At 36.5% G+C, this 27,877-nt stretch overlaps 1 protein-coding gene across 2 annotated transcripts; it reads left to right on the top strand.

The window, feature by feature from the left end:
* Positions 1-26: 26 nt before the first annotated feature.
* On the top strand, positions 27-26,141 carry LOC133527270 (succinate dehydrogenase [ubiquinone] flavoprotein subunit, mitochondrial-like). 2 transcript variants are annotated; one of them, XM_061864219.1, is made up of 14 exons: positions 28-382; positions 464-518; positions 1,974-2,171; positions 3,743-3,816; positions 7,401-7,573; positions 12,015-12,170; positions 12,324-12,481; positions 13,797-13,961; positions 14,174-14,373; positions 15,382-15,576; positions 15,767-15,911; positions 23,981-24,108; positions 24,523-24,630; positions 25,722-26,141. In XM_061864219.1, the coding sequence occupies exons 1-14, from the start codon at positions 368-370 to the stop codon at positions 25,872-25,874; spliced, it is 1,923 nt and encodes a 640-aa protein (XP_061720203.1). In that variant the 5' UTR covers positions 28-367; the 3' UTR covers positions 25,875-26,141. The 2 variants fall into 2 exon arrangements, with proteins under 2 accessions (XP_061720195.1, XP_061720203.1); XM_061864211.1 differs by having other exon boundaries at positions 27-518.
* Positions 26,142-27,877: the final 1,736 nt, after the last annotated feature.

Raw genomic sequence — 27,877 nt, 5'->3', positions numbered from 1 at the left:
TGATGATGGAGCCAGAAGATGTACAATTGTATGGAACTCTACGATGGCAACTATTAAAACCCTCGAAATAGAACTGATTTGATTGGTTTTGACGAGTTACCATACATTTAGGGCCCTTGCTTTATCGTGACTGTATGTGATTGTAGATCTACATCAGTAACTCTTTGCTACTAATCACTCTCAGATTACTGGCTTGAATTATAAAAGGCGCCGGGGATAAAAAAAAATGTACATCAATCGTCAAAACTGACTTTGGTAGTCAAAGTCAATTTTTATTAACCATTATTATTGATTGAGAATTGAGAAATATAAAGTTTTTTTAATTGAATTGTGTTATAATATCTTAAACTCTAACGACCTTATATTAATGTGGAAGACACGGGTATTTTTTTGTAGCTTTGAAACAACTAATGTGTGTTATTTGTGGGACAGGATGCTTTTTTACCCTTTTTGTTCTTTGCAGATACACTTAAATTTCGTATACGATCACCTCCGATTTAGTAAAATAATACCTACAGGTAAACGTGCTCAATAATATTCATGATAGTATAAGTCTATAAAATGTTTAATAGGTTAACTAGAACTTAGAATATATATATGTATAGTATAATATACACCGTGGGCCCGTATGACTCGACAGATTTTAACCCTTGGAGTCGTAGGCCGTTAACTCCCGACCGATTATGTCATTTAAATTACAAATTTGATTAATTGAAATAAAATCAAATTTCCAACAAAGCAAAAACGACATATTCCATCTGAAGAGTTAAAGGTGTATTATTGCATTAGATTAGAGACTAAAATGTCACACAAAGTTTTCTGAAATTGGTCTTGTTTTAGAGATAATGACAATTCTTGTGAATAATTTGTTTCTGTAATAAATCAGTGAAAAACGCTTTTATGGCTGCGCCGCTGCCATTATGTGACTCGGTTTAGACAAACCTTCTGACAGACATTAAAGTTTTAAAAGAAACTACCAAAATGTATCTGTAAATAAACAAACTTTACTTATTGCTTGCAATGGTTTTTTTTTTCGCCAAGATGTAAAAAGAAATAACGTGTCATGTGCAGAAAACATACACACAAAAAAATATACTCTTGACCTCAGGAATACGTGGTTAAAATCTGTCGGGCTATATGGGTCCATGGTTAAATATTATGGTTGGGGTAAAGGAAACGGGGGCCGTTCGTGGGACAGAATATTTCAGTGTGTTGTTTTTATCTCAACTTAATACCAATTTTTTGCTGTATTATGTAGGAAATGTTAAATTAAGTATCTTTTGTCATTTAAAAAAAAGATCAGCGTATGGAGATAGGTAGGGTACAACAGACAGGTGCGACCACGAGCAAATCGAGGAGGGGCTTGTTAACTTGACTGCGATCAAACAGAACCAACTTTTTCTATTGTACTATGTTAGGGTGTCACTTAAATAAGACCCAAACGCCTTTAAAAATCGACGATTACTACCCCGCCAATCTCTATAATTGTTGATCTTAGAGAAAAACTTTATTTAACCTATTGCTTTTAATAGGTACTTTTCAAATTCACCGCCTTTTTCTACTCTCAAAATATGGCATTTTTTTAAATTTTGAATGTATTTGTACATAAAAAGTAAATGTTAGGATAAAACTGGCACTTTAAATGTATTTTTACTTATTTTTTCGTTAAACCTAGTTTTTGCAATGTGATATTTGTCACTTTTTGACATATTGATATTGAGACTACGCCCCATAATGGCATTATCGCCATCAAAAAGGTGTTTTGCACTAAGTTACAATACAATAAGAAGACGTTATTTTTTTTAATGATATTAACTCTGAAACTAGGTGAAATCCAAAAGTTTATATGACATTTTAGTCTTTAAATGTGATCAGGAATACACTGTTATAATATTTCGGTTTCCTTGTGCTACACCGTGTATAATCGAAGAAGGAGCAAAGTGATGAGCGCATAGTTGTTTTTTTTTTTGTAGGAGGGCCATGGTGTCGACGCACGCAAACAACAATACAATATCACAAGCACGACTGCCTGGTGATCGGCGCAGGCGGCGCCGGCCTGCGCGCCGCCGTCGGCCTGGCGCAAGCCAAGTTCTCTGTGGCCTTGGTCTCCAAGCTCTTCCCAACCAGGTCGCATACTATAGCTGCACAGGGTGGGATGAATGCATCCATAGGTAAGTTTTGAAATGTATATTAACACTTATGGGAAAACACCTAATTTTATACATTTAAAATTTAAACAGTACGACAGTCCTGAAAAATGTGGGCTGAAATATCACCAGTTAAAATATGTTTAAATTATTTCAACTTCTATTGATCCATAATACTATTTTTAGAGATTTCTCATTATAGTTATTAGATTTATTCTGCTCTGGCTCATCCACTTTGTCAATAGAAAAAGGCGGAAAATGTAAAAATGTAGGCGCGAACGGTTGACCACCCATGAAAGATTTGATTTTCTCACCTTTACCTGACAAAGTAGGTGTGCTAGAGTATTGATACACACTTAGCGACAAGTATAATACTGACAGAGGAACTGTAGGGAGTGTTGCGTTGCGTTGACGGAGTTCCACCTTTAAAGCGAAATAAACGTCTTGCAGGCGGTCAGGTGATAACACGCAAGTGATATGATAACAAATAACATTAAGCAATTTAAGCATGGCACTAAAAAATGTGAGTGTTGAAGAAAAGGGTTGCTAAGCACTCAGGTAAAGTTGATTGCCGTCGCCGTAAATAATACTACGTGCATCCTAATTGGTTATCTGTATTAGGAGGGTGAAGATTAGCTGGTAGCAAGGATAGAAGCAAAAAAAAAAATCGTAAGTGGAACACCGTCAATCTTAAACCGGTGTTGCTCTAAGCTGTCAATGCTCTCGATAGTAGTACTTAGTTATTGTATACCTACTTATAGTTCGTTTCTTTAGCATTAGAAAGAAGGTAAGCAATTGAATAGGCTACTACTGAATCGGTGAGCTCCATCTTAGGCCCTGTCTTCACTTTCCATCAGGTGTGACTAGAGCCAATCGCCGATCAGTTTTTAATAAAAAAATAAAAATAAAAAAAATTTGACGTGTATTTTTATTGAATTTGAAAAATAAGTCACGGCAAATATGTCACAATTAAAAATCATATACGATCATTTACATTCTCTTGCTTTCATAAGTAATAGTTACTGATTTTTTAAAAGCGTTTTTAATAAAAAGACTTGACAAGATTGTTTACCTTATTTATTTCTAATGCTAAAAACAAACAAATGTCTCTATTTGATAAACAGAGTCGCATTTACAGAATAAATAAATGGTGGTAGATTAATGTTTAGGGAAGTGAGTCCTCTGAGTGATGACAGGACTTAAGAGGAAAATAGAACGGTCGATTCTCCATACAAAGTTAGTCCCCATTTTCCTCTCTTAATATTGACATTTTGGAAAATATTTTTGGAACATAATTTGATGAACCATAGCCTATGCCTCTACGTTTGACTTTTTTTGATTTTTGTATTATTATAAAAATTAGGAGCAAAAAACAGATTTTTTACAAAATTTTAAATGCTTCTAACTCCTATAATTATTAAAAATTAAAAAATAAAACATACGTAGGGGCCTAGCTGATATACAATAAATTGTGTCAAAATATTTTCAAAAATGTTAATATCCAGAGAGGAAAATGAGGACTAAGTATATATGAAAAGGTGATTTCGCGGCGTCCTCCACTTGACACTGGCCAATTCTTGTTGTTACATTTTCAGGCAGCATGCACGAGGACGACTGGCGCTGGCACTTTTATGACACAGTCAAAGGCTCTGACTGGTTAGGCGATCAGGTTAGGTGGCCATAACGTAGTACTTGCACAAATAGGTACTCCCACATTTTTCATATACTTTTAGAATTCATCATAGAATTTGCATCTGCTCCATTTATACAGTAAGCCTTTAATGCCTTGCCTGACTTGGCATTAAAAGGGGGCGTAAAGCCAGAAAAATTAGAAGGTAGCAAAAAATATCAAACCCACCTAAAAGCCTAACCCACTTTGAGATGACTTAGCGTTTAAATTTGGCATCCAGCTGGGCAATTGTGTAGTTACGAACCTAAGATAAAGAATCAGTGAGTTTTTAGCGATTTGTAATATTTTCCATTAATCAGTTTTTATTTACACACTAAACGCTTATCAAATTTGTGATAGAATAATATAAAATATATTATTAATATATAAAGTATATTATTCTATAACATTTCGAAATCAAATTTGATGAATATTAATAATATCTGTATAATAAGTAATGATGTTCCACCAAAAACATTAATGTGATATGAGAGCGGAGTTCCGGCAAAATAATTTAAATTAGATCACCTGTGTTAAGGTAACATCTTTGTTGGTTATTTATTTATTTGGTTAAAAGTAAAGTAAAGTAAAGTAAATTCTTTATTTGCATTAAATGTGGTTAACAATACAGGTCTTATTATAATTATAAGTATCACACATTTAGCCGTATTATAGCATGCAAAATATGTACAATTACATCTTAAAAATCTATTTACATTTAATGCTTTTTTTTTATCAGTTAACAGTGATAACAAATAAAATGATAAAATAATAATAAAGAAAATGAAAATGTCATTAGCTAGTGTGGAAGTCAAAATATTCTTTAATATTGTAAAAATTATTGTTTAATAGCCAGTTATACAATGTCCGTTTGAATCTTTTTATGTCAGAAATTTCCTTAATATCTAATGGTAAATTATTGAATACTTTAATTGACATTATGCGACAGTTATTTTTAAATAATGCACTTTTACACATTGGTCCTATCAATTTTGTAGGATCTCTGGAGCGTAACCTTGGATTTGCAACGAGTTTTGTAAATAAGTTAGGGTTAGACTTAACAAAAATGCCGACTTCTAAAACATACATACTAGTTAAGGTCAGCAATTTAAGTTTTTTAAATAGAGGTCTACAAGATTGTAAAGGTCCTTTCCCACAAATAGCTCTGATACATTTTTTCTGGCTAATAAACACCCTTTTTTTGTCTGTTGAGTTTCCCCAAATAATTAGTCCGAATCTAAGCAATGAAGCAACATGGCCGTGATATGCAATAATAGCGGTTTTTTCGCCAGTTAAGCGTTGTAATTGTTTCAGAGCATAGGAAAATTTTTCTAATCTAATACACAAGTTGTCTATATGCGATTTCCAGCTACAATGGCGATCTAAAAGTAATCCAAGAAACCGTGTTTCAGTATCTTCTTCTAGCGTATGTCCTCTACAAGTAATGTCCATATTTGATGTATTAGCTCTAGTGTTACAGAACTGTATATATTTTGTTTTACTTATATTAATCGTCAAGTTATTTAATTCTAACCAATTACATATAGAGTTAATAGTCATATTAATACTAGTCATATGCATATTTTTATCGAGATTATCACCTGGTATCAGTATAGAAATGTCATCAGCGTATAAAACTATCTTATAACTACTAGTTTTTGGTAAGTCATTAATATAAAGAATAAATAAAAGCGGACCTAAAACACTGCCCTGAGGTACTCCTGTGCCGTTGCCTTTTTTTATAGAACGATATGTTATTACATCATTTTTGTCATCTAACCTATTTATTTCGACGCACTGTTTTCTGTCATGAAGGTAACTTTGAAGCCATGCTAACGATACTCCTCTAAAACCGTACCTTTCGCATTTTGCTAGTAATATGTCATGATTAACAAAATCGAACGCTTTACTCATATCAAAGAATACTCCTGTAACGGGAGTTCTTTGGTCAATCCTTTGAGTAATGGATTCAACAAGTGAGTAACAGGCATGTGTGATTGACTTTCCCTTTTGGAACCCATTTTGTTCGTTAGCAATTATTTTGTGTTTTTCTAAAAATTGAGACATTCTATGGTGCATAGCTTTTTCATAAACTTTTGCAAACACAGATATGAGCGTAATAGGACGGTAGTTACCTACGGCTTCTTTATCGTCTTTCTTAAAGAGCGGTTTTACTACAGAAGTTTTAAGCCTTGAGGGAAACCTCCCCTGGCTAAAAGACTCGTTTACTAAATGAGTTAGAATTGGTGCTATGGCTCTTGAACACAATTTAACCATATGAGTCGAAACGCCATCAAAGCCTACCGCTTTTGTATTATTTAAAGACTCTATGTATTTTATAATTTCGCTAATAGTACAGTAGTAACTAAGCCATCTTGTTTGAAATGGATACTACGTATTGTTTACAGTACAGTACCCCTAGTGTAAATTTATTCGATAGCTTGACGTGACGTACGTGTTTGCGTTGACTCATTTTGTATGGAATTTTGAGTTTCCGAAACGTCCTGTTTGGCGCGCTGTTTCAAAATGACTTAACGCAAACAGGTACGTCACGTCACGCTATCAAACAAATGTACACTACGGGTTCTGGTCACTAAAAGAAACAAGAGTAGGTGCAAAATTCTAAATTTTTTAATGGATTCTTTAATAATATTATTTAATACATACATATTAGTCAGTTTTTTTAAATTACGCGCAGACAAACGAATCCATACTCCCTTAACATCAAGGTTTAATGTACAGAGAACCTACATATTAAGGTGCCGTAGGCTCAGAGAGCAAAGTTTAAAATAAATCCTGTTTTTTTTTTACTTTTCTTGATAGAAAAAGATCACGAGGATAGGACTAAAACGCACTTTAAAAATTTGTAACAATTTACGCACAAAAGCTAAAAATATGAAAATAGCTTTCATAACTGCGCAATTTTATTTATAAGGGAGCACAGCGATTATTATTTTTTATATTTACAACAAATAAAAATTCAAAAACATGTTAACCGCACGCACACCTAATTCGCTCACGCTTACGCTCAGTGAGAGTGAGAGAAGAACACGAACCTACGGGGCCTTAAGAGCAAATCTGCCAATAAAGTAGTATGAAACTTACACAGTCAGGAGATTTAATTGTGACCTATTTCGATCTTGTCGCAGTGACAAACAACATGAAAGTTGCTAGAGATCTCATACTAATGTCTCTGTGACAATGTACGAAATGGGTCACAAATTAAATCTTTTGACTGTACAAGGAGTACATTTTTTGGGAATAAGTAAATGTTTTATTGTATATTTGAACCTTATCTCCTACTCACTTATTTGGTAGCTTTCCAAATACATAACCTAAATATAATAATAATTGAACTGTTTCGATACTGCCAGCATAGCCAAGGTGACAATCGCTTCTTGTCGCTCTATCGCTCTTCCATATTAGTGCGGCAGTGACAGTTGCGTTTCGATCGCTACGGAGCGTAAGCGATTTGCATGTTGGCTACGCGACCTGTACCGAAGAACCAGGAAGAGACTTACAAGTACTTATTTTAGCCAGGAAGTAATAATAACAACTTTTGAACTATCAATATTTGAAAACAGGATTCAATCCATTACCTTACTCGCGAGGCACCTCACGCTGTGTTCGAACTGGAAAATATGGGCATGCCTTTTTCGAGGACGACGGACGGGAAAATATATCAGAGACAATTTGGAGGCGGCAGCACACATCAGGGCAAGAAAGTGGCAAAGAGGACCTGTGCTGCAGAAGACCGGTATCATACGCTTACCTAAGTACATACAATCTAGTAATATCATCACTGCCGTCAGTAGGAAGAAGGACGCAATTGACATCGAGTCTAACTAAAAATTCTGCTGTAAGTGACAAAACGACGTAAAAATATTCTGTAAAAAGTGTTAGAGATTCTCTATACATATGATAAAATGATATAACCATGCTTATGTAAAGCTATTATTTTGCCTTCTCATCTTTGAACAAAAAATGTTAGAAAAACACATAAATATTATTTTTAAAATATAGTTGGAATTTTATGAGACCTTTTTTTGGCTTAAACCCTTAAATGTGTTAAACTTAAGTTATTGTTTCTTCTATGCAGCGGTTAGTCCTTATTCCGCCACAAATGAACACCAGCCCATTTAAGAAGCAATTGTATCTAATAAAATCCTATGAATAAGGTTCAAATTCAAGGCATGGCCTTTTCCCTTACGTAATGTATAGGAAAATCACTAGTAACGTGGCATTCAATAGAAATGGCATATAATAATAATAATAATAACGTTTAATTCAGGCCAAGAGCCCATAAAATTGTTACATACAATTAAAATTAATACAATTAAAATTAAATTAAACAATGAACATTAAATAACAATAAAAATAATTAAAATTAGAATTAAATTACACAATTACCATTACATAAGATTATTTATCAATAATTATTAGAGCCCAAGCATTATTGTCCTCCATTTATTGTAAATAGGTTAGTCAAATTTACAGGTTAAGACCTTTAGGATGCCGTTGCAGCTGCTACGGGCGCGATTAAGCAATGAGGCAACTTTTTTACGAATGATTGCTTCAAAACCATCCGTGCGTGCTTCAGCAAACATTCCTGACGCACTGCAAAATCGGGGCAACCGCATCAGCATCCTAAAGATGTTATTATACTGGACTCGCAACGCATTGACGGATTTCCGAGTCTATGACACCCACAGACTGCTGGCATAAAACGACTGGCAGTAAGCTTTAAAAATGTCAGCCAACCAATTTATCTTCATTTCTTCGTAAACTCGCACTATTTGTGAACAATCACGATTTACCATGAATATTTCAATGAAAACAACCAGCGTAATCCTTTTAGGTTAAACGTCAAATGCTAACAAAGTCTATCATATTTGTTTAAATCATTTGCAATCTGTTAAACTCAAATTTAAATGCACCTTTTTTTGCTGATCAAGGCAATAAATTAAATACCTAACTACATTTTTGCGCCCTTCTTCTTATTGACGACGAGCAGCAGAATTGGCTACGTGGCCTCATCTTGTCTTGAACGCCTTACGTATAAAGTGAGTACTAATGCACGTCTTTATATATAGTCTTATCACTGAGTTATTATTATATACCAAGTAATAATAGTTCAATGTATATAAATTCGTGTGTCCTTACTCACGGATTCATCAACGTAGAGCCGAAACTACAAAAAGTAGAAAGTTGATATTTGCACACCATCAGGTTACATTTAAATCATGTACAAGAAATAAGTAGCGATTTTTAACTGACTTAAGTCCTTGTACTTAATTAGATAGTTAGACATATATAAAAAATCTTATATATAATACAGTAGCTGTAAAAATAATTATTATATTCTGTTTAAAATAACATTTCGATATTTCTCTGAGATTCACATGTAACGTGTTCAATTCAGTGTGGGGATCATTGCACTGCTTCTCTTGTAATGCTAGTGTCTTAAAATAAATATGTTTAAAAAAAATATTTTGAGAAATTCATCCCTTAAGGTTGTTAAAAACGGGTTTAAAGTTTGTAGGGGTGATAGTTTATTTATTTACTCGAAACTTTAGAAAAAAATATTTCATAAAAATATAAGAAATGTTATTTTAGTATTTTTTTTAGTGTTTTTTTAGTGTTTTTTAATACCCGAATGGGGTTAAAAAAGGGGATGAATGTTTGTATGGAGATCAAACATTTTATAAATACACCTCATTTTATAAATAATCGCCATCTATGGAAAACTTGACCAACTAGATAGTTCATGACAAACACCATTGCTGCAATTTCGCGCCATCTGTGGGGTGGTATGGGGTAACTTAACTACTGTATATTTCCGTGTAAGTTCCTTCCTTAAGCGCAAAAAGCATTGTGGCAGCACTGACGTAGCCGAAATGTACAAATGCATTAGAGTATTTAGAACCAGTGTACAAAGTATCATAACAACCGGTGTAGCGGTTACAAAGAAATTAACAAATTACGATTTTTTACTTTGGAGCAGCCTGTATGTGTTAGTAGCTCCTGAAGTAATATGCTCAAAGAATAGTATGGAACCTTCTTAGAACTTTTTGATTATCTTTTGTATTTATGACACTAATAAGAATCTGACTTTTGAAAAATGTCATCAGGATGTCAAAAGATTAATACGGTGTGTTTCTTTTTGTTGTCGATTATCGCAAATAACTTTTGTTCGAAAAATTTTTTTTTATCTATTGTTCTAATTAAAAAAATACTAACGTTAGAGCATTCCTGAGAAGTAATCCTACGTGGGATTTCAGGGTTTGGCCAATGGCTAAGAACACACTGTATATACCGTGTTTTTACTGAATTCCGTTAACTTCAGGGTATCGGCAAGTACGTTAAGAGAAACTAAATGGCATAGTTAATTAAGAAAAAAAAATATAAATTTTTATTTTTATACTAATTAAATGTTGCATATACCTAGTTGGTTACAAAATTATGTTACTGCAATAATTTGTGTGGGGTTTAGCACACGCTTTCTCCTCAAGAACCTGCCATATGGCATAATCCAGGGGGTTAAGGTCCCGGCTGGAGGACGGCCAGTCTTCGTGGGCAATAAAGTCAATTTTGTTCCTTCGAAACCAGGCTTGAGTTGTTTTTGCCTTATGTGCAGGAGCTGAGTCCTGTTGAAAGACCTATGGCTGGTTTTGAAATAGGGTGTGGTTTAAGGGCTTCACTATTGGTTCGAGAACGGTTTCCTGGTAAACTTTGGCCCCAGTTTTCACACCTTTTTCACAGAAATGGACCTGTGTTAGCCCTGAGTATGACACACTCTCGGAACAGCCGCAATCGCCTCTTGACTGTTTTTTGCATACACTCTGTTATTCTGGCGGATACAACATTCTTCAATGGTAATTTTTTTTTCATCTGTAAATAGCACGTGACTTCTCTCTAGCCTCATAGTCTTTAATCGTCCATTACACAAATGACCTTTTTGTCTGCGGTAAGCGTGTAGTCCAAAGTCTTCATTGATAACTTTTTTTAGGGAGCTCCTCTTCACAGACATCTGTATTGACAACAACTTTTGCTTCCGGACGGGGTTTCTTGCAATTCTCGCCTTCACTGCCTTTATTAGAGCTGGGGTCCGAACGGTGCGTGGTCTTCTAGACCTCTTGCGGTCATCGAAGCTCTGAGTGCTATTGTATCTATTAATTGTGCGATAAACAAATTGTTTGTTGAGTTTTAGGTTTTCAAGCAAATTCAAAATCATGTTTGGCGGGTGCCCACATTTGTGCAAAGCAATTACTGCGATACGATTCTCTTTTAGGCCCCAATTTATTATAGATACGAGGAGATAAGCGTTATGTGTGGTATATAATTATAGCTCACAATTTTTTTTATTTTTTCGGTAGCATTTGTTTTAACGGAAATAAAAAGGTTGCAAATCGAGTAACAGAACTTAGTAACCAACTAGATAGTGATGTTGTAACACGGGCATTACATTGAACTCAATCAAACAATTGAAAACTGTGACATATCAATGTCATTTCGAACATCAATAGTCCGAGATATTATTACGTTTAGTATCAAATGTATTAACTCATACTAAACACTAATCAATATGTAAACGTACACGCTCGTAACGGCCTTATAAGATAAAAATTAAATATTGATTATCTCCGAAATGGAGTTAAGATACCGGTGTATTTGAGAAAGTTACTTAATTTAAGCTCAGGGATGCACCCTTGAATATAACGGAATTTAAAAAAAAAACACGGTAGGTATATTATGTCGGCGGCCAATCGTAAAATCGTATATACATGAAATGCCGATCTTTACGCTAGCTGAACGGATTTAGGTGCAAAAAATGAAAATAATTCGAGTTCCGTGAAGGACATGCAACTTGCAATTGAGATTCTGCATCTAGCGTAATATTGTAGTACTTAGTACCTACACCTACATATAAATGTAGGTGTAGGTACTAAGTAGTCAGAACTTACATTAAGGCCAAAGTGTTTGTTACATAAAACCCTGTCAGTTTGGGCTAACGAATTAGCGATACTTATTTACTACTACTACTACTACTTACTACTACTACTCGCGGGGCTACTTCTATTTAAGTACTTCAGTGTAAATTTATAAGAAACGTAAAGTAATTAATTTTATCATTCGTACCTATGCTACTCAACTCACACTACGGGCCCTGGCATGTACTTGTATCTATTGTGCCACAGCACGGGCCACGCGCTTCTCCACACGCTGTACGGCTACAGCACTCAGTTCAGCAATATCAACCTGTTCTCGGAATTCTTCGTGTTAGATTTGCTGTACCAGGACGGCGCTGTCGTTGGCGCCATTGCCATAGACATGGACGATTCCAGTATACACAGGCATGTTGCTGTCTCTAATATAGTCTGTGCGGAAAGAGAAGAGTCGTAAATGTATGGTTTCTCTTTCCGCACAGACTATACCTTTGTTTGACGTGAAGTGAAGCCTCGTATATGCAGATTAGTGCTAGTATTTCTACCGTACTTTTTGTGCAGGTTTCAGGCAAAGAACACAGTGATAGCAACAGGCGGGTACCCGCGCATGTACTTCTCGTGTACGGCCGCGCACACCTGCACGGGAGACGGCTGCGCCATGGTCACGCGCCTCGGCCTACCACTACAGGACATGGAGTTTATACAGTTCCATCCCACTGGTATCGTTACAATTCATTTTCCGATGCTTCACTGAAAGCCTACGAAGACAATTCACATACGGCCCGATTCGAAGAATGAGATACGATAACGATAAGTTCTGGCTTAGATAAGTTCTCATTTAGATATCGTTAGTATGTCGTATAATTGACAGAAACAGCTCGATTCGGGCAAACGATGTCACTTTGACGTTAGAAATATCATAGATATATCTTATTGGGATCACAGCGGAATCGAAATAAACGTCAATTTTGACATGTTGTTTAGTTATCGATCTTTTAAAGATCTTTCCAATATCTTAAACGTGACTTAATCATTCTTCGAATTACGCCGATACCTAGTAGTACCAACTTTGAATGTGTCCGATTTTTTTTTAATACAGTTGGTCAAGAAGTGCTACTTTACGTAGCTGTTTAGCGTGCGGAAAGTTGGATTTCACGAACTAGTGCTTTTTACTTTTCCACTTGTTCCAATTCATGACTACTTATTGATGAGTGTCAATGTTAGTTTCCTTTAAAAGTCGTAATTAATATAAATTAACATTAATGTAAAAATAATAAACATAAGCATATTTCATATTTTATTACTTAGGTACCTCTTCATGATTATAACACGTTTATTTTTTAATATTGAATATTGAAAAACCGTTCTTGATAAGTTGTCTGAATGGAACGGAATAGCTGCTGAAACGCCTGTCAAAGTAGATTCGAACTATACTTAGGTAATAATAGTATAATATTTTATATTTACAATTGTTTCTGTTTTATAGAACATGCATAAAAAAAGTACTTGTTGTTTTTCTTATTTTTTGCAACTGTATTAAAAAACTCTCCTACGGCTCGTGGCAAGATATCTCGGTACTCGTGAAGTAATGACATACTTTCCGCACTAGCATCGAATTGTACTATTAACAACTTTCAAAAAACACTGTAAGTATAGCCACATCAAAAGGTATTCGAGGTCCTAAAAGAGTCAATCGAGAAGCATAATGTGTAGCGAAAAAATCCTCCTAGCATCGTGATGCACATGCGAATCATCACATAATAGCGCAGTATCATGAGTTGGGTTTATACATATCTGATACCTTTAAACGAGCAATTATATATATATTGGGGATCTCGGAAACGGGTCTAACAATTTCGATTATATTTGGTATACGGGGGTTTTCTAGCTTATCTCTGGGAAAACGCACATTTTTGATTTTTTATCTCTCTTTCAGATATTGTATATTAATTATACCACCTAATCGGGCGTTGCTTTGTATTAAAAAAGGGAGGTCTAGATACCAAAATAATTCCGTTATATTTATTTGTTCAGGTATGTACGGATCAGGTTGCCTCATGACCGAAGGTTGTCGTGGTGAAGGTGGTTACCTCGTGAATAGCGAGGGCACTCGTTTTATGGAAAAGTATGCACCAAATGCCAAAGATCTAGCTAGTAGAGATGTTGTATCCAGGTCGATGGCTACGGAATTACGTGAAGGTAATTACAGAACAATATATACAAGCACCTTATTTTTAGACAAACTTCAAAGAAGATTATGTATCAGAATACCCATTACATTTTTTCACAGAGTCAATTTGTAACATTTTATGAATTACGGCTTTGACACTTATAACGTATTTGTTACAAAATACAACCTTTTGGATATCAGAAGCAACTTCGTAACTCTCACGCACGATTTTTTAATGTAGGTCGCGGAGTAGGACCCAAGAAAGATCATATCTACCTCCAGCTCCACCACCTCGGGGCGGAGACCATTAAGAAGCGGCTGCCAGGCATCGCGGAGACGGCCAAGACCTTCACCGGGACCGACGTGTACACGGAACCGGTGCCCGTGCTGCCCACTGTGCACTACACCATGGGAGGAATACCTATTAATTACAAAGGAGAGGTATCTGTCCAGTAGGGCTAAGATGGTCGGCTCTTTATCATTTATCACCATGTCTGTCACGTTCTAACAAGAATGTAAGTGCGAAAGTGACGCATGGAATGACAGGTGATAAAAATGCGACCATGATACCGCTGCAGTTCATAATTAATAGATATTGTTCATTAAAAAGGACGGTAGGTCACAGGCGATTTTTCAATAATACATATACTACAACACTAACACCACTATACCAGCACTACCACTACACTACCACCAACACACCACCACTGCATTAGCTACTTCAACAAAAACTGCTTCACAAGCGAACATGCGCAACCAGGTCTTATCATCTTATTACCCTTTTGCGTAGACACAGTCACAAAATAACATATCTTCAGAAACGTGATAGAATCTAGACAGAAGTGAACTTTGTTCAATCTGTTGAAGCCTTGTCCGAAGTACTTCTCACTACTATACTTAATATTTTTCTAGTCTAGGGAAATACAGTCAAGTCAGGTCAGCTAAGCTAAGAGTTCGCGGTACGTCAGCAATGCATTAGTTATTATTTTTTATTGCATTATACACTGTGGGCTCGGAGTAACCCGTCAGATTTTATCCACGCATTCCTGAAGTTATAAGAAGCAAAACATTTTAAATGACTTGTAGTCAAACACAGCAATATATATATATATATATATTTAAATTTACAGACAAATTTTGCGAGTTTCTTGCGAAACTTTAATGTATGTCAATATGAATGTCTAAACAAAGTCACATAGTGGAAACTTCGCAGCCAAAAAGGCGTTTTTCACTGAGTTATTACAGAAACAAATTTTCACAAGAATTGTCATAAATAACTCATGTCACTCATTATCTAAAAAAAAACTATTTCATGAAACTTTGTATGACATTTTAGTCTCTAATTATGGTCAAGAATACACCTTTAAAATCTTTCGAGTTACTCGAGCCCACGATCTGATTACCTTATTGGTCGTAGTGAACATTAAATCCAATTTTCTATACGATCAGGTGATCGACCATAAGAACGGGTGCGACATTGTAGTGCCGGGCCTACACGGGGCCGGCGAGGCCGTCAGTAACTGCCACGGGGCCAACCGGCTCGGGGCGAACTCCATCCTTGACATCGTAGTGTTTGGCAGGGCTATAGGGAACAACATTGCGAAAATAGCCGTGCCCGGAGACAAGCAGCCAGACTTAAAGGACGTAAGTTTATTTTATCCGTGATCAACACAACGGCTACTGTGCGTTTAGGAATCATATTTCTTAGCAAGCGTCTAATAAGCCTATTCAGCTGATCAAGCTTCAATTAAGGATTTATTTATTATGAATAAATTCTTTTGTCTTGTTGATTATAAAAACTTGCACAATTTTTTTTTATAACCGGTTCTTTCAGAGCTTGTGTGATGCAACCTTAGATAACTATGATAAAATCAGATCGGCAGCCGGCACTCTGGGGCCGCACGAACTGAGAGCGAAAATGAGAGTTACTATGCAGCACAAATGTGGAGTATTCCGCACACAAAGTTTATTGGATGAAGGTATTTGGCAACTTTATCAACGAATTCCTGTAATAGGAGCAAACTTTAGTTAGATGGAGCCTTAAAAGGGGTCCACTGATTACCACGCGAATGCGATTGCTTTTGCGAATTACTGACAGGCTGATATCGTCCGGCGAACTGGTATTCAGTGGGCCCCTTTAGCCACGAAAATATATTTTCGCACGTTTAGAACGAAACAAAATCTCGACTTTTTGGGAAACCGCTAAATAAGATTTTTAATTGAAATATTTTAATCAAGCTCCATAACCACAGTGATCGGAAATAAAACATGGAATCCGAATTTGAGAACATTACCGTTCAAATTTTCGGGACAATTAGCACACATACACAATTACGCCGATATTTAAATAATACGATACGTTTACAGAGCCTGTAATCAAAACTGATAAACGAAATAATAGTCATCTCTATTTCACTATTGTACACAGATAAGTATAGATGAAATGCATATAATGTCAATAACTACCAATCAGCGACATTAATCCGCTTTGATTAGAATATGACGTAGATATAGGTTTATTCCATAATAGTTTGAAGAACCAGTCAAATAATCCACGTATAATAATTTTAAAACATAACTAGTTAAAATGTTATGAAATGACAGACTAACCCAACATAAGTAAATATTCATTGTTGTGTTAACATATTTCGCTATAATAAGTATTTTATGGCTAGATAAATTTTTATTATTAGATTTATTAGTCACGTTCAGGTACTTCAGGTACAGCCAGCAAAAGTTACATGGGTACACGAATCGGGTCAAAAATATTTGAAAAGACTGAGTGACAATAAAGGCTCATCCCCACTTTTAGTTCCAACGGAAGTATTTTTTTGGAAATAGTGACCTCTGCGTGCGTTGTCTAAATGCAAAACGGAGGAATAATTTCTGGGCAACTGCAAGTTTCGACAAAAATTCTTAGCCATACAGGGATATATATATATATATATATATATATGACAGTAGAGGGTGGATACAAATGATCCACATTTTCAGATATTGTATGTATTTGTTAAACAAATTCATTGAAAGAGTGATAGAATAAATATCTACATGTACTACATATAGGGGACCGGGTATGGTTATCTCACGGGTTGGTTCTCACAGGGCCGCCGTAACAATTAAACCATTGAACGAACAGCGGTTTTATTAAGCTGTGTGAACCTTTTTTTTTTACAAGTTGAAATCTTCATCTTTGAAATCAATAAAACATATTCTAGATCTCTTGCCAGGCATTCAAAGAATAGCCAATTTCATGTCTTTAATCAATTTCATGTCTCTCTAATTGGACAGGTTTTATCCATAATTCGCTGCGAATAGCATCTTGTGGAAATCGGATTATACCTAAAGTATAAAAAATAACTAGGTAACTTATAGCTCCATCCCATTAAAGATAAAAGGAAAATACAAGTCTGTAATAAGGAATTCATTATAATATAGAAAATATCTAAATCAAACATCATAATCATCATCCTCGACCTTATCCCATTTATTTGGGATCGGCCTGCGCTGTCCTTTTCCTTCATTCAGCACGGTTCTGAGCTAGATTTGCGTCTCAATCATATAAATATCTAAATCAAACCTAAGTTTATAAAATAATCTACTTCATTTGGCATAACATCATCCCCATTATCCTCGTAATCTAAAAAGACGTATGTTGTTGTTATGAAAGTCGTATGCATTTACCTTTTAAATTAGCACGGTAGTATTAAATGTCATATTTATTCCATATTTTACTGAAGTTATCTGTTTACTTACACGTGAAAAGTGATCCTACTGTTCTTGGAATGTTCAGGATAACTTCTTCACCACTTCAAGACCACATGAAGACATTTTTAATTATAAATAAGAAAACGTTGTTGTTATAAACCGATTTAGCCATCTATCACTGACTGTCATATCGGTCGAACTGAAGTTGCCAATCGAGTAGTTTGTAACCCCCGCCCACCTTAGGTTTTATTTCATTTATTTACGAATAAAGGGGAGAGGTATTCACGAGCCACCAGGAGAGAATCCTGCATCGGACGACTGGGAATGGGGGGCCCAGACAGTGCCGGACTCTTACCGGCTTAAACCCAGTTTTTCGTTTATACCTTCCTGGTTCCCCCGACATTGGAAAGGTCAGAATTTTGTTATTACAGATTTTTGCTTATTTTAGGTACATTATTATCTTATTTCTATAGTTACATGTTATTATTCTTTACATTGTTATTATTACTTAATGTTTAAAATTTTATTATTTTATATACATCATCTTACCGTCTTACTTCTATTGTTACACTTTTATGTTAATACGAGTGAGAACATATGCTATTTATTTACTTGTTTCTGTTTTTGATGTTAACTATTTTCGTGCAGTATTCTAAAAATATATCTCTCTTGTATGTGTTATTTATTATTTCATGTATGTTTACTATATCAATTTTTAGGGTTCCGTAGCCAAATGGCATAAAACGGAACCCTTATAGTTTCGCCATGTCCGTCTGTCTGTCTGTCTGTCTGTCCGAGGCTTTGCTCCGTGGTTGTTAGTGCAAGAAAGCTGAAATTTGGCATGGATATATAAATCAATAAAGCCGACAAAGTCGTACAATAAAATCTAAAAATATAATTTTTTTTAGGGTACCTCCCCTACACGTAAAGTAGGGGTGAAATTTTTTTTTCGCTTCAACCCTAGAGTGTGGGGTATCGTTGGAAAGGTCTTTCAAAACTAATAGGGGTTTTCAAGAAACATTTTTTGATAAAGTGAATATATTCGGAGATAATCGCTCCGAAAGAAAAACAAAATGTGTCCCCCCCCTCTAACTTTTGAACCATAGGTCCAAAAAATATGAAAAAAATCGTGGAAGTAGAGCTTAAGAAAGACATTAAATGAAAACTATAGCGGACATGATCAGTTTAGCTGTTTTTGAGTTATCGCAAAAAGTTTTCCCTTCATAGTGAAAAGACTTACTTTAATTAGGTACTGATTATGCAAATTTGCCTATTTGTTTAACTCGGGTGAAAGGTACCGTTTCATCCCTTGGTTAACAATTTACTATACTTTAAGCTCCAGTTTAGCTTATTGTGACGGAAGTAACTACGGAACCCTACACTGAGCGTGGCCCGACATGCTCTTGGCTGGTTATTGTACCTATTTCTGTTTCGCACTTCATTCTGTCATATGTGTGTACAGTGCATTCCGTTATTATGTGCTCTACAGTTTCATTTTGGTCCGGTTCGCAGATGCACGATGAGCTGTCCTTACACTTGAACCTGTGCAAGTATGAGGAGATCCCACCGTGTCCCGTTATCTATTGAGTAATGAGTCCTGACGGCTTAATCTTTGGTATCAGCCTGGATGCGATTTGCACGTCTGGGAGGAATATCTTCGTCCCTGGGGCTGTTTCTCCTGAACTGTATCTCTCAGCCCATTCGCCAATCGTTTCCTGTCGAATGAAGCGCTTGGCGAATGAGATGGGACACTTGTCGTAGTCCAGTTTCCTTCGTGTCGAGGCTGCCGCCATCTTTGCCAGTCAGCATGTGCTTTGACCCAGAACAAAGACACAGACCTTAGGTTAGTTTATGTTGGGCTATAATTGAGCGTTCAGTACCCCTAGTGTAAATTTATTCGATAGCGAAACGTGACGTACGCGTTTGCGGTAAGTCTCATTTTGTATGGGATTTAGAAACAGCGCGCCTAGCGGGACGTTTTGGAAACTCAAAATCCCATACAAAATGACACTTAACGCAAACGCGTACGTCACGTTTCGCTATCGAATAAATGTACACTAGGGGCTCAGAATGCTTCCATATTTTGTTTCCGTGCACTGTGTTCATAATATTTTTGTTCCTTTTTTTATAAATAAGTAGTAGTTTAAAAATACGATATTCAGAAACTAGTCACTATTAAGGGCACTTATAGAGCGAACTGCTTTGTTATCGTTTGACTTAATATGAATTAAGTAGGTCAGTTTCATTTTACAAATTTAAACATGATGTACTTATGGCCTTTTGGGTATTATGCCATTTTCGTATTAAAAGGAGAATCAATTATCGACTCAAGCTTGAGGCATTATATTTGCGTTTGGACAACTTGTTGCGTTTGCGGTTGAGGGATTAACACTAAAAGGGTGTTGACGTTTCGAGCCGGGCCCTTCTTGCGCCCAGAAATATAGAGACCAAAATGGCGAGTTTGTACTATTCTTGCACAGATGGGTCATTCTGATTAACTAAGCGGTAGAATACGATGTTTTAAGTCGTTTGGATATTAACTCAATTGATTTCATGATTATTTTAGCTATGCCGGTTTCTTTGGATATTTATTTCATGATTTTTTGAGTTATGCCAGTTTCATTCTAAAGGTGCGATTTTGACAATAAATATGTCAATAATATATATTATGGACATTCAGCGCCAGTTCTTTTGAATTGATGTAATGTACCTAAAGTAGCACACACAGACTCCATATTTCCGCCAAATACAGCGAGCGAGCATGTTTTCATTAAGAGTAGATACCTATACGCTTATTGTGGAGCAAAGTGGAATTTTTAATCCAGACTCGGGCTATCTAACTAAATATATATGAACCGCGAGGTACAACAGTACATACCCCATTTAATGAATGAATTCCATCCGTAAAGTCTGTGTGTACATACATGGCATGAGCAGGACCAACTCTGCGCATTCATTAAATTATAAGCAACTCTGCGCATTCAGTAAATTATAAGAAAAAAAAAACGACTTCAATGAGGGAGACCGGTGAAAGAACGATTATTGTTGATTTTAGATTTCATACAATGAAATTAAAAAGACAGCGTCCTACGCCTAATTATGTAGAAAAGGAAGTAACATTTTTTTTTGCCACTGCACCCACCTTGACACATTTCACCCATTCGACTGTATTTAAAATAAATTATTTCACACCATGCATGAAATAAAGCACCAGATAATTATTAAAAAAACTAAATAGGATAGAAATATAAAAATGTGCCTTGAAAACCTAACTGCAAAGAGAACAAATTGCAAAACGTGAACTATGCATCATCGAAGAGTTCCGTTCTGTTCATCATCAGCAGTTCCACTTCATCAAATGTCACTTCTACAAATGTAAATACTTGATTTGTTAATGAAAATACTAAGATCACTATATATATATGCCTTTAACATTTGAGGAGTTCCCTCGAGTCCTCATGGACCCCATCGTCAGAACTCAAACTTGACAAAAATTTGTCTTGAAAATCTAATTTGCTTAACAAACACAGCGAAAAGGACAAATCGCCAAACGTGTACTATGCGTCGTTGAAGAGTACCATTCTGATCATCATCAGCATTTCCACTTCATCAAATGTCACTTTTTTAAATGGAAATGCTTGATTTGTTAAAGAAAATACAAAAATCACTATATGCATGACTTTCATATTTGAAGAGTTCCCTCGAACTTGACAAAAAAATCTTTTGAAAATTTAATTTACTTAACAAACACAACGAAGAGGAGAAATCGCCAAACGTGTACTATGTGTCGTTGAAGAGTTCCATTCTGATCATCATCAGCAGTTCCACTTGATCAAATGTCACTTTTTTAAATGTAAATGCTTTATTTGTTACAGAAAATACAAAAATCATTATATGTATGCCTTTCACATTTGAAGAGTTCCCTCGATTCCTCATAGATCCCATCATCAGAACTGTATATATATAAATTCAAACAAAAAAATAATTTTGAAAATCGGTTCAGCAATGACGGAGTTATGGAGTAACAAACATAAAAAAAAACATACAACCGAATTGATAACCTCCTCTTTTGAAATCTTGAAGTCGGTTAAAAAAGGTATCAAAAACAAACAAATTCTTTATACTACGTCGGTAGCAAACAAGCATACGGCCCACCTGATGGTAACCAGTCTCCGTAGCCTATGTACGCCTGCAACTCCAGAGGAGTCTGGTTCCTTTTGAAATTAAGTGCGTATGTATCTCACTCAAGGTCACATTTTTTCCCTTATAATCTAAATGCTGTACCGTCCTTACCAGAAAACTGAAAACAGGAGAAAGGAGTGATTGTTTTACTTAAATACGATGATGGACAATCCATTGACATTTTTTATACAACGTCGGTGGCAAACAAGCAGTTTCCGTTGCCTATGGACGCCTGCAACTCCAATTAGAAGTAGAAAGTAATGAAAAAGGAGATTGACAGGGACGAACAATAATACCGTTTTCTCTGTTACTCCTACTGAAAGTTCCATAAACCTATATCTCTCGCCACTGTTGTGGCTAAGGTATTGGACGGTTTGCTTGATGACATTTTAGGAAAAAATATTAAACTAAATGATGCTCAATGGATTTAGGCCGGGTTTATCGACTGAAAGCGCAATCCTCTGTCTTAAGCAGACCGTCCATTACTATACGTCACGTGAGACGCCGATATTTGCCTGTTTTTTGGATTTGTCAAAGGCGTTTGACATGGTGTCTTACGACCTATTATGGAGGAAATTACTCAAGGATACCACGGTCCCCCGTGACGTAATCTCACTGCTTCGGCACTAGTATGGTAACCAGAAAAACAGTGTTAAATGGGCAGGCGCCTTATCTGAGGAGTACATAATGCAGTGCGGGGTCAGACAGGGTGGAGTGAGCTCTCCTACATTGTTCAATCTATATATGAATGGTTTCATCGAGGAGCTCAACAGCGCTTATTGTGTCGGATGTCACATAGAGGACATGTGTGTCAACAACTTGAGCTATGCTGATGATATGGTGCTGCTGAGCCCCTCGATGGGGGGTGTAATAAAAATGTTAGGCATTTGTGAAACGTATGCTGAGGCCCATGGGCTCAGGTACAATGCGTCTAAAAGCGAGCTCTTGCAATTTAAATCAGGTAACAAAAGTTACCAAATGCAGGAGGTTAAGCTTTGTGGAACTCCGTTAAAAAGAGTGGACAAATTTAAGTACCTGGGCCACTGGGTCACGGACACACTGTCTGACATCGAGGACATCGAGCGGGAGCGCCGGGCGCTGTGTGTCCGCTGTAACATGTTGTCCCGCAGGTTTGCACGTGTTAGTAAAGAAGTAAAGTTAATATTGTTCAAAGCTTTTTGTCAAACTTTCTACACGTGCGGTCTGTGGGCCAACTTTACGCAGCGGGCGTATAGCGCTCTGCGTGTCCAATAGAATGATGCATTTAGGATGCTGTTCAGGTTGCCGCGGTATTGTAGTGCCTCAGCGATGTTTGCTGAGGCACGAACAGACTGTTTTTTCGCCATCATGAGGAAGCGATGCGCGTCACTCCTCACTCGCAGCCGAAGCAGCACGAACAGCATCCTAAGTACGCTGGCGCAGCGTTGGGACTCGCCCCTAGTCAAGCGGTAGGTACGTGCAGCTACACTCACCTGTTGCTGTGCTGCCGCGAAACTTATAAATATTATGTAATGTTTTGTTTTGTTTGTTTTGTTCAATTGTTTGTTTTGTCTAATTAACTGTAATACTAACTCTAGATACATAAGTCATTGTTACCTAACCCTATGGACGTCAAGTTCGAAATAAATATTTCAATTCAATTCAATTCAAATAAAATTAATCCCCCTTGTCGCCGCCACTACCTATGTAACGTTCGTCATGAGATGTCATACTTAGTTTACATGTCATCGATCGATTGAATTAAGTCCATAAAGCATTTATGACTGATGGATGATCGCAAACCGTAAAGTGGAGTTCAATAGAAAAAAAAAGAATGTAAACAAATATGACAGATTTTGTTACCATTTGACGTATAACCTAATAGATTTAGTTAAAAAAAAAAGAAATATTATTAATTACCACACATTTTAAATAGTAATTGATATAAATAAAAGGTATATAAACTGTTGACAAAATCATAGCTGTCCACAAAAAGTGTGAAATTACATAGAAATTAAGGTAGACTGGTTTGTTTACATTATTTGTCTTTTCTATTGAATTCCACTTTATTCAGCCAATTATCTCTTTCTAAAGACCGATGTATAATATTTTATCCCCGCGCCCTATTTGGATGACGCCCTGTAGGTATATTATATAGACACTGTCTAATGAATTGCAGCTCAAAATGAAATCCTAGAATGGTACAACGAATTCTCGAAGATATACGTGAGGGATAAAGGATGCAACTGGAACAGCGACGTGATCGAAACCTTGGAGTTACAGAACATGTTGCAACTAGCAGTTCAGGTCGGACTTGCTCCAGGCATTATACTTTGGATTTTAACTAAATAAGTGGGTTAACTGCGACTTACTGTGAGGCTCTGTACGTGGTGGACACTCAAAAAACAACTAACACCAACAATCTGGGTTATCGCCGAATGTCACTTACTGTAACCGTACACTTATTTGATGTTACGCTTTTTGTATCGTTAAAAGATAACGACCTCTCTATTTATACATGATCCGAAACGCACTTGGTCGATTTGTTTATCTTATAGATCGTGTAATTCGCGAAGACGCGTGCCTTGACTCGTGTTATTAAAGTTTAAATTTGACAAATCTGCGTGTCATCGTGAATGGCACGAATTATACATACCTACCTGCTAGAAATTATTTTTAAATAATCATAATTAATTGAAATTATACCCGCTGATTGTGCAGGTGGTAGCAGCGGCCCGGAACCGTGTCGAGAGCCGCGGGGCGCACTTCCGAGACGACTTCCCCAAGAGGCTGGACGAGCTCGACTATAGCACGGACACTAGTGGCCAGGTAGGCACTATCTACACTTGAAGGAGCCTCTAGACTGTTTCGCCAACAACCTAGCCACCGCCTAATTTTAATCGACTACCAAAATAGTAATAAATATAAAAATCTGCGGCGCCATGGTGGAAGCGAATGGTCATCACGCGTTGAGTTGTTGTCGCTGTGCGGGAAGGTTTCCGCGTCACCATGCCCTCAATTATATCGTTCGGAGTGCCTTAATTTCCGCCATTATCCCTTTTTGTGCTTGAACCGCCGGGTCTCTGTCGAAGGAATGGAAACAGGCCCGACGGCTTAACTTTGGTCCCTTGGCAGAAGGGCAAGTGCCTGTTGTGGGACGCCACGTGTGTCAGCACTTTTGTAGCCTCGCACCTCAGCCGTACGGTGCATACAGCGGGGGCCGCTGCGGAATGTGCTGCAGCGAGAAAGTACGACAAATATTCGGCCCTACTTAATAATTATTACTTTATCCCCTTGGCTTGTGAGACGACAGAGTGCTGGGGGGTGGAAGCTATGGATTTTATAAGGGAGATAGGGCGGCGAGCTAGGGAGAGGGGGTGTGATGCCCGCGTGGGTTCTTTCCTGGCGCAAAGGCTATCCATCGCAATTCAACGCGGTAACGCAGCGAGTATGATGGGCACCTTTGCGCCCGGGAACAACTCGCGGGGGCCTCTTTGAGTAGTTTGTTAGTTTAGCTTAAGTTTAATTTATAATGAATGACATAATTATCTATTGACGTAATACAAGTGTATTGTTGAATATTGTAATCCTTGACATTTAATTATCATAAAATAAATTTCTTGTATTTAATTTGATTTATATTTAAATACTGGAAATCAATACTTAAGTTACTTAATATACTTAAAAGTTTTCCTTGTTAATACAATTTTGTCTAGAATATAAAAATATAATAATATATTTTAATACCACGACGGTGACTGTTACTTCTGATTGCTTGCAACTCTAAAGAAGTAAGTAAACATTGCGCAGTGCGAACCCTTTAAGAGGGTTTGTATAGAAAGAGAGCGCTCATTAAATGTTTATTATATTGTTCAGGTATTAAAATAACATGTCCGTTATTTTAACTATTATTGTTCCAGACAAAGAAGCCTTTAGAGGAGCATTGGCGAAAACACACGTTCACCACTATGGACCTATGTTCAGGTAACGTGAACCTCTCCTACCGGCCTGTCGTCGACACGCCGCTGGACAACGAGGTCGAGTGGGTGCCGCCAGTGCCGCGCGTCTATTGAACACTGACCATAGGACCAGGAGACTTCGTCGTAGGTAATTGAAAAATAGTCATCGTTCTGTAGTCTTCTCGACAAAAGAGATCTGAAATGTGAACATTATTTATACATGGTTATATTACAGTCGTTATGTAAAACTAATGAAGATTTCAAGTTATTCACAAATAACATAATGTTCTTTGCTGAGACACTTTAAATTCGAGTAGTAAAGTGAAGGGTGAAGGATTATTTTTAGTTCAAATTATTGATTAAACTAGCTGAAAACTAAAACTTGTTGTTTTTGTACTGGCTTCAAATAACATTTAGATGATTTCAATTCATGCTTAACTTGACGACTAACGATTATCTGGTCTTACGGAATTCTAAAGTGGGTATTCTATTGCATTTGTTGTCGGGTGCACTTAGACGCATCAAGTATGCCTAAAATGAATTAGTGCTCAAAAGGCAACAGTTGGTAGTTACTTCAAGTTAGCTGGGCAGTTCATACGGTAAGTTGAATCTTTGTTTTGAATGTTGAATCACATCGTGATCACATCAATATGTTTATGTCTACTCACAATAGTTTAAGGTGTTTTTCTTTTCTCATATTGTGTCATGTTAAATCGCGTTAGCAAACATTTTTTTATTTACTTATTCGCAAAACATTCCGTACCTAGTCGTTTCTAGCTCACCGTAGTATAACTTGCCCCAGCCATTCATACTAAGTGGCGTAGTTGTGGATGATAGTCATAACGGGTCACGTGTGGCGAGGTGTCTCGTAAGGGTTGCGAGTAACAGATAGTCTGCGGGCCGAGGGGTTGGTGCGTGCGCTGCGGCCGCGCCCTGCCCGACCAGGTGTTGCATCAAATCAATCTGCTGAGGCGCCTGTCAATTAATCAAATTGATGCTTTGTTCTAGATGGGTGTTCGACAAAGTAATTTGTTCAAATTAGAGCTCCTTCTGGAAGATAATATTGTATACGAGCGCATGGAATGTGACGTTAGTTCATGAATAAAATACGTAATAAGATTATTATTATTACGATTATTAGGATTTACGCCACTTAAACTCTAAAGTATGCAATTATATCTGTCTGTTTGAACTTGTATGTACAACGTTTAGTGATAGCCTCGTACGGTGTTCCGACATAATTAGTGGCCCGAGGTGTCGGTAGGCGCTATAAACCCATTTCATTGTTAGAAAACTGATCAACTTTTTTTTTAAAATATGTCATCTATTTCGGTTTATAATTTATATGTTAGTACAGACGAGTAACCACTTTTAAAAATACGAGTAAATATTTAATAAAATAATCAATGATAATAAGTTGCATTGCATTGGAAACAAATCATTTTGATTATTTTATAAGAAGTGATGCCTACATTATAATTATAAATTATGTAATTTACTTACCATTCACGCGTACATTTCGCTCATACTTGATGATAACAAACAATGATAACGTAATAACAAAAATTTGATGAAAAGGATCTGGTGGGGCTATAAATAAGGGCTTTCAGTGCACCTTGGCAATGCTGGCCCGCCGAACGCGGAGTTCGTTCTTCGGGATCGCAAGAATAAGATTTTGCACGATATGACTTCGTGTATTATGGAAGTTGTGAGTTTATGCCGTGCCGGTTTGGGCGGATGGTGTACGTAAAGATTTTTGTCCGTAAAATTTGTGTTAGATGACATTCCATTTTTCAATTTCTTGAGTATCATATTTTCTTCTTTGTAGTCTTTTCATTGTACACTTCAATTAGGAGAAATAAAAAGACGGATCTGATACATTTTGCATAAATATCACACGATATTATATTTTAAAAGAATAAAAAATACTATTTTCTTATATTAGTATTTAAAAAAATAGGCCTGTCTAGCTCAAATGGTTGATAAACAAAATGTGCCAATTTGGTTATTGTTCTCCTGAAATGTTGACTTTTTTCACATCCGACTTTTTGCAACTCGAGGCTAGTTTTATACCACGGCAGTGGCAAACAAGCTTGTGGCCCACCTAATGCTAAGCA

This window comes from Cydia pomonella, chromosome 1, assembly GCF_033807575.1.
Source record: "Cydia pomonella isolate Wapato2018A chromosome 1, ilCydPomo1, whole genome shotgun sequence".
NCBI classification, from domain to species: Eukaryota; Metazoa; Arthropoda; class Insecta; order Lepidoptera; family Tortricidae; genus Cydia; species Cydia pomonella.
The sequence above is the reverse complement of the archived record's forward strand: the minus strand, read 5'-3'. Positions and strand labels throughout refer to the sequence as shown.